The sequence below is a fragment of the Schistocerca cancellata genome, chromosome 7, assembly GCF_023864275.1.
Source record: "Schistocerca cancellata isolate TAMUIC-IGC-003103 chromosome 7, iqSchCanc2.1, whole genome shotgun sequence".
Classification (NCBI taxonomy): Eukaryota; Metazoa; Arthropoda; class Insecta; order Orthoptera; family Acrididae; genus Schistocerca; species Schistocerca cancellata.
Window position 1 is genome coordinate 319455178 of NC_064632.1, and position 14696 is coordinate 319469873.

General features: G+C 44.0%; 1 protein-coding gene across 1 annotated transcript in view; it reads right to left on the bottom strand.

The window, feature by feature from the left end:
• The window catches only part of LOC126092253 (E3 ubiquitin-protein ligase TRIM9), a 279511-nt gene that overhangs the window by 92576 nt on the left and 172239 nt on the right, over window positions 1-14696 (bottom strand). Inside the window, exon 6 of the mRNA XM_049907764.1 lies at window positions 13902-14041. Within this exon, the coding sequence (XP_049763721.1) occupies window positions 13902-14041 (140 nt within the window). The remainder of the gene's footprint in view (window positions 1-13901; window positions 14042-14696) is intronic.

Consider the following 14696-nt stretch of genomic DNA (forward strand, 5'->3'; position numbering starts at 1 on the left):
GGATTAGCCGAGCGGTCAAAGGCGCTGCAATCATGGACTGTGCGGCTGATCCCGTCGGAGGTTCGAGTCTTCCCTCGGGCATGGGTGTGTGTGTGTTTGTCCTTAGGATAATTTAGGTTAAGTAGTGTGTAAACTTAGGGACTGATGACCTTAGCAGCTAAGTCCCATTTGAACATGTACTTTTTGTTAGGTAATAGCTTACTTGTACAGTTTTTTACATCAGTGAATCCCTATCTGAACTCGGTTCTTTTTTTTTATCAAGGAGGATTCTCTGACAATGTGACTTCGTCATTAACTAGAAAATTACAAAAAGAAACGTAATTGTAGTGTAAAATAATACTATTTTCAATTCTTCAGTTTTTTAGCAAACAAACATAAAAAAATTCATGTTTATTAAGTGTGTATTGCTTTCCCATTGAATTATATTTCGTTTTCGCCTCTCCCTTATAGAAGCTAATATAGCTTCTTCCCCTGGAATTGCCTGTTGCAGGTTTCGGTGAATGCACACTCCTCCGCAGAAAAGTGAAAATTCATTCTCAAACAGCAGCAATCTCCCATAGCACTATTATTCCGACGGCCTTGATATCGACACTCGCATATCCATCACTATTAAGTCTAGCCTCTTCTTCTACTTCAATGAGCTCACCTAAATTTTCGGAGTAAAGAATCGAGGTGAGCGTTCAAAACGTAAATCTTGAGGCTCACCAAATTCATATTGTCTGTAACAGCAGCATTCCGGAATGAAATTTTCACTCTACAGTGGAGTGTGCGCTGATATGAAACTTCCTGGCAGATTATAACTGTGTGCCGGACCGACACTCGAACTCGGGACCTTTGCCTTTCGCGGGAAAGTGCTCTACCGACTTTTTTTAATTTTTTTTTTAAATTTTGTTCTTTGTTGATCGTTGTGTTTGGTCGTTGCGGACGTAACATGATATCCGTTCAAGTTCGTTGTTGATCCTTTCACTCAGTTTTTTTATTACGGAGGCCAACCAGCTCTCTGACCGAACACGCTGAGCTACCGTGCCAGCGACTGAGCTACCCAAGCACGACTCACGCCCCGTACTCACAGCTTTAATTCCGCCAGTACCTCGTCTCCTACCTTCCAAACTTCACAGAAGCTCTCCTGTGAACCTTGCAGAACTAGCACTCCTGGAAGAAAGGATATTGCGGAGACATGGCTTAGCCACAGCCTAGAAACATCCCCCACGCTGTGGCTAAGCCATGTCTCCGCAATATCCTTTCTTCCAGGAGTGCTAGTTCTGCAAGGTTCACAGGAGAGCTTCTGTGAACGTTGGAAGGTAGGAGGGTAGGAGACGAGGTACTGGCGGAATTAAAGCTGTGAGTACGGGGCGTGAGTCGTGCTTGGGTAGCTCAGTCTGTAGAGCACTTGCCCGCGAAAGGCACAGAGTTTTAATCTGCCAGGAAGTTTCAACAGCTGCATTATAAGTTAATGTGGGTGCTTCCTGCTGTCTAAGAATTCCGTATCCACCTCACTGAATGATACTCAAGCCTCGGTCTCGTGCACAGCCATTTTTGACTCACAGTAAGAATCGAACGTCATTTTTAAAATGTCAGGTAAAATAAACGCGCCTTCTGTTAGGTGAGGATACATTGTACATCTTTAGATAAGGCTTTCATATACTGTTTCATTAGACCCATCTTAATGTATAGGGGCAGTAACATATACTTTTTGGATCCATGAACTTCTTGCGCAAAATGTTCTTCTCTATACACTTTAAAAAATTTTCTCCAGACCAGTTTATTGTGGACCAATATTAATTTCTTGTGGTACAATCCCATTCACAACTAATATTCTTAGTTGAAAGTATATATGTATCATTAAATTGGCTTCTTCTTTGCCCCGTCCAGTTGTTCTACGGGATCGGCTATCAAAATGGTGCAAATGGCTCTGAGCACTATGGGACTGAACTGCTACGGTCATCAGTCCCCTAGAACTTACAACTACTTAAACCTAACTAACCTAAGGACAGCACACAACACCCAGCCATCACGAGGCAGAGAAAATCCCTGACCCCGCTGGGAATCGAACCCGGGAACCCGGGCGTGGGAAGCGAGAACGCTACCGCACGACTTCGAGATGCGGGCGATCGGCTATCGGTATATGGTTTTAGCATCTTAAATGGTAAGTTGGTTGTTGAATTCCCTTCCTGACACACATCACCAACATGCTCCCCCATTCTCCCTTCCCTCTCCCTGGGGACGGAATTTGTGCGTATATCCCATCAACCTGCGTGTAGTGAAAATCTCCTGTTCAAGTATGATTCCGTTTCTCTAAATGTTTGCATATCGTCTATCTGAGGCGGGACCTGAGTAAGAGCTTGGTATTCACCTAGTTTCATGTGGAAAACAGCCTAAAAGCTAAATCCAGTGTGACCTCCACACCGACCCTCAATGTTAATCTGCTGGGCGGATTCGATCCAGTGTTGGCGCGCCTCACTGTGTCCCGGAAGAGGGCGCTTCAACGTGTTCGGCTATTTGGGCTGGTCTGTCAGTAAACTGGCTTAAAATCCGTTCTGCAACAATGGGCATAAACAACAGAAAATCGGTGGATTATACGACTTACTCATCATCGGATTAGGATTAAGTACACATAAAAACCTAATTATATTAATTTATATTGAAGAAATGATTTTCTTCTTTGTCAGTCCTTCGATGTTAACTGGCTACCACGAAATAGTGGCTCAAACGATTACAGTACCATCAAATTGACAACAGTAAAAATAAAGGTCCAAATACGTGAGCTTTACTGGACTTCTCTAAGACACAAATTCCACTTGTGGCTACGTAGAGGACTAGAAGCCATGTAATATTCTAAAAGTCATCCACTTGTATATCTACGTACATAATCCGTAAAACACCGTACAGTGGATGGCGGAGGGTACCTTGTACCACTAGTGGTTATTGCCTCTGATATTCTACTCGCAAATGGAGTAAAGGAAAAACGGCCGTAGAAAAGCCTTCCTATGAGCTCTGATTTCTCGTATCTCATCTTCATGGTCCTTTCGTGAAATTTAGGTTCGTGACAGAAGAATCGTTCTGCAGTCGGCCTCAAATGCTGGTTCTCTGAATGTCTGCAGTAGTGCCTTGCGGAAAGGTCATCGTCCTTCCTCCGGAGATTCCCATTTGAGTTCATGAAGATAACACCTCGTGGTGATCGAACCAAATCTAGCAGCCTGCCTCTGAATTGCTTGGTGGCCGAGCGGTTCTAGGCGCTTCAGTGTGGAACCACGCGACCGCTACGGTCGCAGGTTCGAATCCTGCCTCGGGCATGGTTGTGTTTGATGTCCTTAGGTTAGTTACGTTTAAGTAGTTCTAAGTTCTAGGGGACTGATGACCTGAGATGTTAAGTCCCATAGTGCTCAGAGCCATTTTTTTTAATTGCTTAGATATCTTCCGTTAATCCGACTTGGTGGGGATTCCAAACACTCTAACAGTATTCCAGCATGGGTTGCACTAGTGTTCTATTAGCCGTATCTTTTATGGGTGTGCTACACTTTCCCAGCATTCTCCCAATAAAATAAAGTCGAGTACTCGCCTTCCCTACTGCCAACCTATTCGTTTACCTAGTTTCTTGCTCTCAGTTGCATTTATGCCACATCATTGTTATTTTTGGTGGTGATTAGAAGTTTTAAATACTATCTCGACACCCCGAATGTTCACTCTGTACCGCTCACTTTGGATGGAGGTAATAGACCGGAACGTAATGCCGCCTGTGCTGCATTATCAGTCGGTTCTTTGCGCACCCTCCTTAAAGTCAGACCTGGCGCTCATTTATAGCTTAGAATGCCCCCTCCATGCCGGTAGAACAGCTTACATCGTCCAACAATAAGTGGGGACCATCCCGTGAAGCCTTGGTTATTCTACACGGTACCGCTCTACACTGCGGCACTCCCTTCACGCAGAAAGCAGATGAAATCTTTAACGGTATTCACGCTGGTTTCCTATTATCGGAGCCCTGTCATTTCCATTGATCACGGCTTTGATTACACGCTAGGGCTACGCACCTTCCGATCAATTCCGCGCCGCTGCGTCTTCTTTCTTGAAGGCCAGCTATCCGCCAGCCTCTTGCATATGAATAGTGCAGTGGAACCTCGTGCCGGTAGAGTGCGTAATGAGGTGGCGTCTCGCTCCGGCTTTATTGTCCCGTCAGCTTTCACCCATTAAAGTGTCGGAATATTTTATCGTGAAAGACTGAATGCGTCCAGGTCGAATAAGGTACCCGTTGGGAAAATTGCCGCATAAGAAATGTAACACGTGTCCCCGAGCGCAATGGCGCAAACGTAACGTCATAAAGAAAATACCCAAAGAATTCCTGATTCTGTTTAAGGGGGGTAGGACGTCAAACGGGCCGAGTTGGAGCAGGAGAGGCACCACTGAACATTTTAATTTCCACTGTCTATACTTTTACAAATAAATTCATAAAACTTTGTCAGCATAATCAGGAAGGATTCAGAATTCACACTCTTAGCAGTGGAAGTTCGAAAACATAAGAAATTTTTTTTACATGTGAAATTTCTTCATTTTTTTCACTTACTAATGGCAGCATTTGTTGCTGTAGGTACACTTTTCTTCATAAGTAAGAGAGAGATTCTTCGATGAATTTTGCACAGCATACAAACCATACTTAAAGGTGTATGAAACTCTATAATTTTCCAACTCTATTAAAAACTGTGGTAAAATTGAGGTAATTAACTATAAAATTTGTGTTTTTGCTAAACATGAAGTTTAAAATATAACAGCTCATTCGTTTTTTCATAAACTAAATAAATTCTAGAATTTCATACACATGTAAGGTATGCATGCTGTGCAAAAATTCATCGAAGAATCTCTCTAACTTATGAAGAAAAGTGTACCTAAAGCAACAAATGTAGCCATTAGTAAGTGAAAAAAATTATGAAATTTCGCACGTAAAAAAAATATTTTGTTATGTTTCCGAACTTCCACTGCAATGGGTGTGAATCCTGAATCCTTCCTGGTGATGCTGACAAAGTTTGATGAATTTATTTGTACAAGTATAGACACTGGAAATTAAAATGTCCTGTGATGCCTTTCCTGCTCCAAGTCGGCCCGTTTGACGTCCTACCCCCCTTAAGTAAACGAATACTGCTGTCAGCTCTCATTTGATGTGTGTTTTCAAGATGAGGTAGCAAACAAGCGTGTTGATATGCGAGAGCCTGCTGAGAAGTAACGCCTCCGAATTTTTTATGTGAAACCTCTTCAAGCGTTTTAAACAAAGCAAATGTTATTAACATTCTACACTTTTATTCTTCGTGCCCACATATTTACTGTTCAACATAGTCAACCTGGCGACGAACGCATTTCCTGCAACGAAAGACCAGTTTGTTGATACAGTCACTATAGAAGGTTTAACGGAGCCACAACTTCACCTCTGCTTGCACCTCTTCACTATCAAATTGAAGTCCTCGAAGTTGTACTTTAAGTTTTAGAAACAGATGAGGATGAGATGGGGGCAAGTCGGGTCTGTACGGAAGATGATCGATGACAGTGAACCCAAGGCGTCGTATTGTAGCGGATGTCGCAGCGCTCGTGAGTGGTCTGGCAGTGTTATCCTGAAGGAATGGGTGCTCCATATAAGGACGAACTTGTCAGTTTTCCGAGGGTCTCGCAGTACCTTGCACATTTTCTACATCTACATCTACATCCATACTCCGCAAGACACCTGACGGTGTATGGCGAAAGGTACCTTGAGTACCTCTATCGGTTCTCCCTTCCATTCCAGTCTCGTATTGTTCGTGGAAAGAAGGATTGTCGGTATGCCTCTGTGTGCGCTCTAAGCTCTCTGATTTTATCCTCATGGTATCTTAGCGAGATATACGTAGGAAGGAACAATATACTGCTTGACTCCTCGGTGAAGGCATCTTCTAGAAACTTCAACAAAAGCCCGTACCGAGCTACTGAGCGTCTCTCTTGCAGTCTTCCACTGTAGTTTATCTATCATCTCCGTAACTCTTTCTCGATTACTAAATGATCCTGTAACGAAGCGCGCTGCTCTCCGTTGGATCTTCTCTATCTCTTCTATCAATCCTATCTGGTACGGACCCCACACCGGTGAGAAGTATTCGAGCAGTGGGCGAACAAGTGTACTGTAACCTACTTCCTTTGTTTTCGGACTGCATTTCCTTAGGATTCTTCCAATTAATCTCAGTCTGCCATCTGCTTTACCGGCGATTAATTTTACATGGCCATTTCATTTTAAATCACTGCTAATGCCTGTTCCCAGATAATTTATGGAATTAACTGCTTCCAGTTGCTGACCTGCTATATTGTAACTAAATGATAAAGGATTTTTTTTCTATGTATTCGCAGCACATTACACTTGTCTACATTGAGATTCAATTGCCATTCTCTGCACCATGCGTCAATTCGTTGCAGATACTCCTGCATTTCAGTACAATTTTCCATTGTTCAACCTCTCGATATACTACAGCATTATCCGCAAAAAGCCTCAACGAACTTCCGATGTTATCCACAAGGTCATTTATATATATTGTGAATAGCAACGGTCCTATTGTATTGCCTTTAGACATGAATTCCAAATACACCACAACCCTAACATCCATAAGCACTGTGAGTCCATCAACCCGATTCCGATGATTCTAGTCGGTTGCCGCACGCGGGCGTCTACTCCGAGCTCTGTAACGCACGTTGTGATTATCACCACCGTTTGCCTCATTACGAGCACGAACAACTCAAAATCGCACATTTCTGCTGTTGATACAATCATCACTGTGCATAGCTTTCATTCTTCTACGGTATTCAGTTGGCAGCAAATTTTCTAACACAGCTCACTGTTTCTCACGCTCGAAGAGCATTACGTTACACACTGCCGTGTTACACGTTACAGTTCGGAGGCCGCTAGCAGCTGTGAGTTGCAACTTGGATCAGCGAAGCGGGAAAGTCAACAGCGTAATATGCGTACCTCATCCGATATCGAAACAGTATAAAAGATTCGGAGGCTTTGCTTTTCAGCACGCCCTCACACAAAGCAAAGTCACTTTTTCTAAAGATACCGTCTTCGCCATCGACTGTTATATTTATTATAATTTGGACAATTGTAATTTCGACTTTGAGTCATTATCAAACAGTTAGGACGCTGAAAAGACAGCAAAAAAATGGCTCTGAGCACTATGGGACTTAACATCTGTGGTCATCAGTCCCCTACAACTTAGAACTACTTAAACCTAACTAACCTAAGGACATCACACACATCCATGCCCGAGGCAGGATTCGAACCTGCGACCGCAGCAGTCGCGCGGTTCCGGACTGAGCGCCTAGAACCGCGAGACCACCGCGGCCGGCCGAAAAGACAGCAGTTGCTAACATTAATAAAGAAAGTAAAAAGGATGTGAGCGTATATGGTTCATATCAGCATTTGTCACATGCGCCATCGCTATATAACGGGCGCAAATAAATGTTGTGAGACGGTCTGTCTGTGGCCGAGCGGTTCTAGGCACTTCAGTCCGGAAGCGCGCTGCTGCTATGGTCGCATGTTTGAATCCTGACTTAAGCATGGATGTGTGTGATGACCTTAGGTTAGTTGGATTTAAGTAGTTCTAAGTTCTAGGGGACTAATGACCTCAGAAGTTGAGTCCCATAGTGCTCAGAGCCATTTGAACCAATTTTTGAAATAACCACAACATTCTTCATATTTCATAAACGGTTTGAGATATCGAAATGCGATTTTGGAAAATGATAGCACGCAAGGAGGAGAGTATTTTGCGGTATAATTGTTAAGTAAATCTTCATTACCTAGCGTGTTTTTCTACTAACTACACATTTTTTCGATGAAAGAATGTAATTTTTAAGGGCCATCGATAGCCAGTCAAACGAGAAATGCTATAGGTTTTGGAAGAACACGATTATTTTGTATCGAAGATTTGCTTCAGATTCTGAACTTACTTTTCCTCAGTTCTTTATTTAATAAACTTAATGGAGATTAGATTAGATTAGATTAGATTAGAGTAGTACTTGTTCCATAGATCATGAATACGACACTTCGTAATTATGTGGTACGTTTCAGGTTAATAAAAGGTGGCTATACAAGATATTACATTACACAAAATATTACGTGACACTTAATATTTTTAATTTTTTTATGAGTGTTGGAGAAATTACCCACTTACTATATCCAGAAATTCATCTAATGAGTAGAAGGAGTTGCCATTAAGAAATTCTTTTAATTTCCTTTTAAATGCTATGTGGCTATCTGTCAGACTTTTGATGCTATTAGGTAAGTGACCATAGACTTTTGTGGCAGCATAATTTATCCCCTTCTGAGCCAAAGTTAGATTTAACCTTGAGTAGTGTAGATCATCCTTTCTTCTAGTGTTGTAGCCATGTACACTGCACTGTACAAATTTCATAAGTGAATATATATATATTGTGAGGCTACAGTGAAGATCTCTAGCTATTTAAATAAGTGTCTGCAGGATGATATTGGATGAGCTCCAGCAATTATTCTGATTACACGCTTTTGTGCAATGAACACTCTTTTACTCAATGATGAGTTACCGCAGAATATGATGCCATACGAAAGCAGTGAATGAAAATAGGCGTGGTAAGCTAATTTACTCAGATGTATATCGCCAAAATTTGCAATGACCCTAATAGCATAAGTAGCTGAACTCAAACGATTCAACAGATCCTCAGTGTGTTTTTTCCAGTTCAACCCCTCATCAATGCATACACCTAGAAATTTTGAATAAACCACTATTTCAGAATTCTCTCGCAAATGCGTCTGCACTACATGTTAGTGATGTGAGACCATATAAACTCTGCTGTGTTTTACCAAAACAGGGTAAGTTTTAACATGGCAACAAGAGAAATGTGTAGATTTTACTAAAAATTCGCCAGTAGTGACACTTCTCTGAAAGTTACAAATAACAAACTAGGCGAAAAAATATCGCTGCTTTTGTTGCATTTTCAGCAGAATTATTTCTAGATACTAATCAAAGCAGAAGTGATAGTGGGTCATTTTTAATGGTCACCATGCAAGTGTGGGCTTGCAGGGGCTCCACTAAACATTTACAACTACCGCTCTCCCGACGCGTGCCCCGGCGTATGCGTATCTGCCGGTCACAGTCTTCTGCACGAACTCTAGCTGCAGTATGGCGACATGTAAGTCAGAATAAATGAAACAAACGCGTTTCGTAGCGATATAAATACGTCTGGATTTTGGGGCAGTAGCGCTTCTCGTCGCCACAGTCCAGCAGCATCACCACAGCGCCGGAGACACACTGGACTGCGAGACAACTGAGCGTTGCCGGCAGCAGCCATGGATTCGAGACCGAGCTGTGCCTGCCGCTGCCAGCACTAAGTTCCTCAAAGGACTTGGCACCACAGCACTGACAACTTGCGTCCGCACCTACTGCCGCCAGCACTGAGTTCCCTCCCCGGGACATGATGCCACAGCTGCAACCGCTGTTCATTCCCGCCAGTGAGCAGCGGGTCCGATCCCTCACGCAGAAATCCTCACAAGCCTCTGCAGTGGCCATATATGGAGCCGAGGGGCCGTCCTAGGCGTCATCAACGACGGAGCAGGAGTGTGCAGCTGACATCGTGACCATGGCCTACAGTTGTTACCTGTCGTCGATGGACCTCCCGTCAGCACTGCGGGGTGCATACGCACCATTATCTCAGCAGCATGGAAGCCAGCGACGGTATATCAGTACCGGTCAGGGTCAACCGAGTGAGGCATGTTTTGCCTCCCCAAGCCATGATGGAGCATGTATCAATATTGAACAAAAGTCTTCTTTATTGTCAGCACTACACCCAGAGGAGCATTCGGCCCATCACCACTGCCACTCACCCACCCGAGTGCATTTGCACTCTTCAGACACAAAGGGTCGAGTGCTACAACAGCCCAAAAAGGCGGTAAAAACTCACCGAGTGCGTACGGTGGGAGCAGTTCTTAGATAACTCTGAGCTAGTTTCTTTTACCGATACATGGGCTCACTCAGTTAGCTTACAAGGAACATGAAGCAGAACGTTTATTACAAAATTCTTGGTAACCAAATCTAACCGTTTCTCTTTCATCTGCTTCACGATTAAGCTGCTTCCGTCTTCCAACACGACAACAGAGGTGTTCACAGGACTCTGCACTTTCATTCTTGGTTTAACGAACACTCAGGCACCGTAGCCCACCTTGCCTGGCCCCCTAGATCAACCAATACACAAAATGTCGGGAACTGTCGTGAACAGCGCGTGAAACGTAGCAATCAACATCCTCGGAGTTTACAGAATGAGATTTTCACTCTGCAGTGGAGTGTGCGCTGATATGAAACTTCCTGACAGATTAAAGCTATGTGCCGGACCGAAACTCGAACTCGGGACCTTTGCCTTTCGCTGGCAAGTGAACTTGGTCCGCAGGAGAGCTTCTGCGAAGTTTGGAAGGTAGGAGACGAGATTCTGGCAGAACTAAAGCTGTAAGTACAGGGTGTGAGTCGTGCTTGGGTAGCTCAGTTGGTAGAGCACTTGCCCACGAAAGGCAAAGGTCCCGAGTTCGAGTATCGGTCCGGCACACAGTTTTAATCTGCCAGGATGTTTCATCCTCAGAGTTTGGTAACTCTACGGAATCTAATCATCAAAGAGTGACTTCAGCTTACCTGAAGAAACTTGTGAACCCCGACTTCGGCGGACTGAGTAGCAGTAGCTCTGCTCCTGGCGGTGATACAAGGTCTTAGCGTGATGACTCCTGGGTATGACTAATTTATTATCCAACGTCCCTAGTTTATGGATTAAAAATAAGAAATGTGGGTGTCAGTCATTGTATGTAGGCAATGGCCAAGTTACTGAAATGCTTATTACAATTTTCAGGCAGAAATTAGCCTTTCAGACAATCCCCATACCCTTCTGAGCCCATCTGGAGACTCTCCGAGAAGAACTTAACCAAACTGCTAGTGATCTGTATGTCCATCTTTTAGAGACTGATGCAGGACTCGGCTGTTCGATAGAGGATGTCAAATTAAACACTTTTTAACCGTCAAATTTCCAAACTTATTTTATTTGGCAACTAGTTTCAGGGTTTTGCTACGCCATCTTCAGGCCCCTGAGCGACGTGTAGGAAGAATCTACCTCGGCTGTGATCAATACAGGGACCAGCAATATTGGTATTAGTTGATACTTGCTACAATGATCAGTGTAGCAAGTATCGACTAATACCAATATTGCTGGTCCCTGTTTTGATCACAACCGAGGTAGATTCTTCCTACACGTCGGTCAGGGGCCTGAAGATGGCGTAGCAAAACACTGAAACTGGTTGAAATAAAATAAGGTCGGAAATTTGACGGCTGAAAAGTGTTTAATTTGACATCCTATTGAAAACCATTAGTGACGTTGCATCTTATTTCAGGCATCATTTCTTTACCGTTTTTTCCACTATATCTGGACGCAACGTAAGGTGGATAATTTGCTGTCATGAGCTGTAATACAGAGTGGTATTGCAAAGCATAGGGAGGCCATTTGCACAGTCGGTAAGTGGCAAAGGAGAATGGTCGCGTCATTTATCTCTGTATGGCGCTAGTTGTGTATGCCGAACCGACCGTTGCATGAGAGTGTATCTAGCAGAGCTGTTATACACCCGGGGTAATCGACATACAGGCGTGTAACAGCTACTTTTTCTGTCTCAAATATTAACAACAAGAAGCCACTTTGAACATAATAAGTGGCAGGGGTCCTGTAGGATTTAGTAAAGGTCCTTTACTATTATTAAAATACTAGCTGAGTATCTGGCGTTGCCTAGGTATGTATTTATTCCAATTCTATTAGTCGGTCTCCTCCTTCTCACTCTCCCTGTCCATCCGCCCCTCCCCTTCCATTGTTTCCCCTTCGTCCAGCTGCACCATCTGCCTCTACCCATGTGCTCTTTCTCCCCTCTACTTCCATCATCTCCTACTACCCTCTCTCGTCCATCACCTCATCGTCCCTTTCTGTGTCCATTTCCACCTCCCTTCCATTTGTCCACAGTCTCCTCCTTCCTACCTGTGTCCATTTTCTCCTTTCCCCTCTCTGTCCGTCCATCTCTGAATCTCCCTTTTACCTCCACGTTATAGCCCCCACCCCAATAGCAGGTTGCCAGTTCTTACTCCCACAGTATTTATTTCCAAACAGTAAGTAATATGAATACCAAGTTTAACGGAAATCGATCCAAGGGTTTAGGAGGAGATTTTTACTCGTGGTTTACCCGGGTATGCACGTGTCACATGTATTTCATAAATATTTAACAAATTTCACAAATATTTGTAAACATTTTTCATCTATATCTCTAGCGAATTTCGCCCTCCAGTTTTATTTTCAGGCAGATCAATGTTTAAGACGCCATACCTCTTAGACTATGTGTCGCATAATGATATAATTTTACAAGTACATTAAGTTGTACATGCGAATATGGTCAGCAATATATGTTGCTAACAGAGTTAGTAATAAAGAAGTAACAAGTGGGAAGGTTGTGCCTGATGCATGAACAGCGATAATGTAATAAGCGATAAACTTTTTTCATTTCATCATTTCGTGGTGGGTGTTAGCGAGAAAAATTTTCCTATACGTTTGAAATTATGTGTAAAATTTGTTGAAAGCTACTAAGTGCTCTCAGTCTCAAATAGTTGGTGATCATAGTCTGGTTATTTACGAGTCGTCAAGTAAGCTTTGTGGTGTCACCGCCAGACACCACACTTGCTAGGTGGTAGCCTTTAAATCGGCCGCGGTCCGTTAGTATACGTCGGACCCGCGTGTCGCCACTATCAGTGATTGCAGACCGAGCGCCGCCACACGGCAGGTCTAGAGAGACTTCCTAGCACTCGCCCCAGTTGTACAGACGACTTTGCTAGCGATGGTTCAGTGACAAATTACGCTCTCATTTGCCGAGACGATAGTTAGCATAGCCTTCAGCTACGTCATTTGCTACGACCTAGCAAGGCGCCATTACCAGTTACTATTGATGCTGTAAAACATGTACCGTCAAGAGCGATGTTCACCAATTATGGATTAAAGTTAAGTATTCCAGCAGCTACGTACTTTTTTTACGAGTCTCAAATCCGTGTCCTGTTCCAGACCTCACGCCAGCCTGCGTGAGCTTAAACGCGTGCCTTTCGGCTTCCTGTCATAGTGGCTTGGCTGTCTTGCCAAACCACAACAAGCTTATTTTCCACCGTCATCCCCTTTGGGAGGCTGGTGGTTCTTGCTCCCAAAGTGGCTCCTCCCAGACCGTAAGTGAGATGTGCACCAAGTTTGATTGAAATCGATCCAGTTGTTTAAGAGGAGATACGGAACAAACACACATACATCCACTTTTATATGAGAAGAATAAGATTCACATTTCATATTGTGAAAATACGGCCTGTCTTAGTAACAAGGTGGTAGGTCACTTCTAATGGCAGCAAATAAAATGAAAATAACACGAGAGCGAGTAATTCTTTCCTTGCTGTCTCAAGTGAAGAAACAAGCTGAGTTTAGCTCAACTGCTCCTGCTTCACCATCCCGGCTATTCTGAGAAAGACACATTGAAGTTTAGTTTAGGAGCGGATCCTGCACATTTACTGAAATTCACTTAATATAGTTAAAGTACCAGAAATCAAAGATCAGAGTGCGCAGTGGTCAGTGCATCTGATTTCTTTGATGAAGACAGAGGTCCAATTCTGGGTAATATATATTGCGGTAGTGTTGAAACGGGATGTATTCAGTCTTGTGAAACCAAAGGAGGAGCTACTTGAATGGGAAGCAGGGGCTCTGAAGCTGACAAGGGCTGAGATGTGTTGATCCCAAGTCCTTCCACACCGCACCCTAATGCCCCTATTTGGCAGGGGGTGACACGGCGGCCGCGCGGCCTCCTGGGCGTGACCGCAGAGCTAGGCGGCACTCACCCTGAACTCGCCGCCGCTGCCGTCGTCCAGCTCGAGGACGTAGCCCTCGACGAAGGAGGTGGGCGGCGGCTGCCACGCCACCGTCACGCTGTTGTTCTCGGCGCTGCACTCCTCGGGGATGATGATGGGCGCCGCGGGAGCTGCCGAAACCAACACAACAATAAGTCAACTTCAACATTCACAGTGCACACTGGAAACACACAAGTGATATACTGTTACCGATTTACGCTGCACAATTGTAATAGTTTCTCTTGTTAACAAAACGGGACTGAGACCAAACGGGAAGTGTGCTTCATACTTTAATTTTAAATGAGCTACGAGCACGCTTCATGCATATAACCAAAAAAGGTGAAATCGTCTAGGTTGTCAGGACGCGTTGTGTTCTTCTTCATTCACTATCTGTTCAAAACTATCAGGACTACGTAATGGAGAATTTACCATTAGATGTTGGTTGGTTGATTCAGGGGAGAGGACCAAACGCGAAGTCATCAGTCACGTTGGGTTAGGAAAAGATGGGGAAGGAAATCGTCCGTGCCCTTTCAAAGGAACCATCCCGGCATTTGCCTGTAACGATTTAGGGAAATCACGGAAAACCTAAATCAGGATGGCCGGACGCGGGTTTGAACCGTAGTCCTCCCAAACCACTGTGATAACCACTGCGCCACCTCACTCGTTATCAATAGATGTCACGAGAGGCGGATCCGCCAGTGTAAAACCATGCACGGTGTATTACGGCATGAGATTGATCTCCGTGGCTAGGATACGGTTCCAAATAAAACGATAAATGCGGAAGGT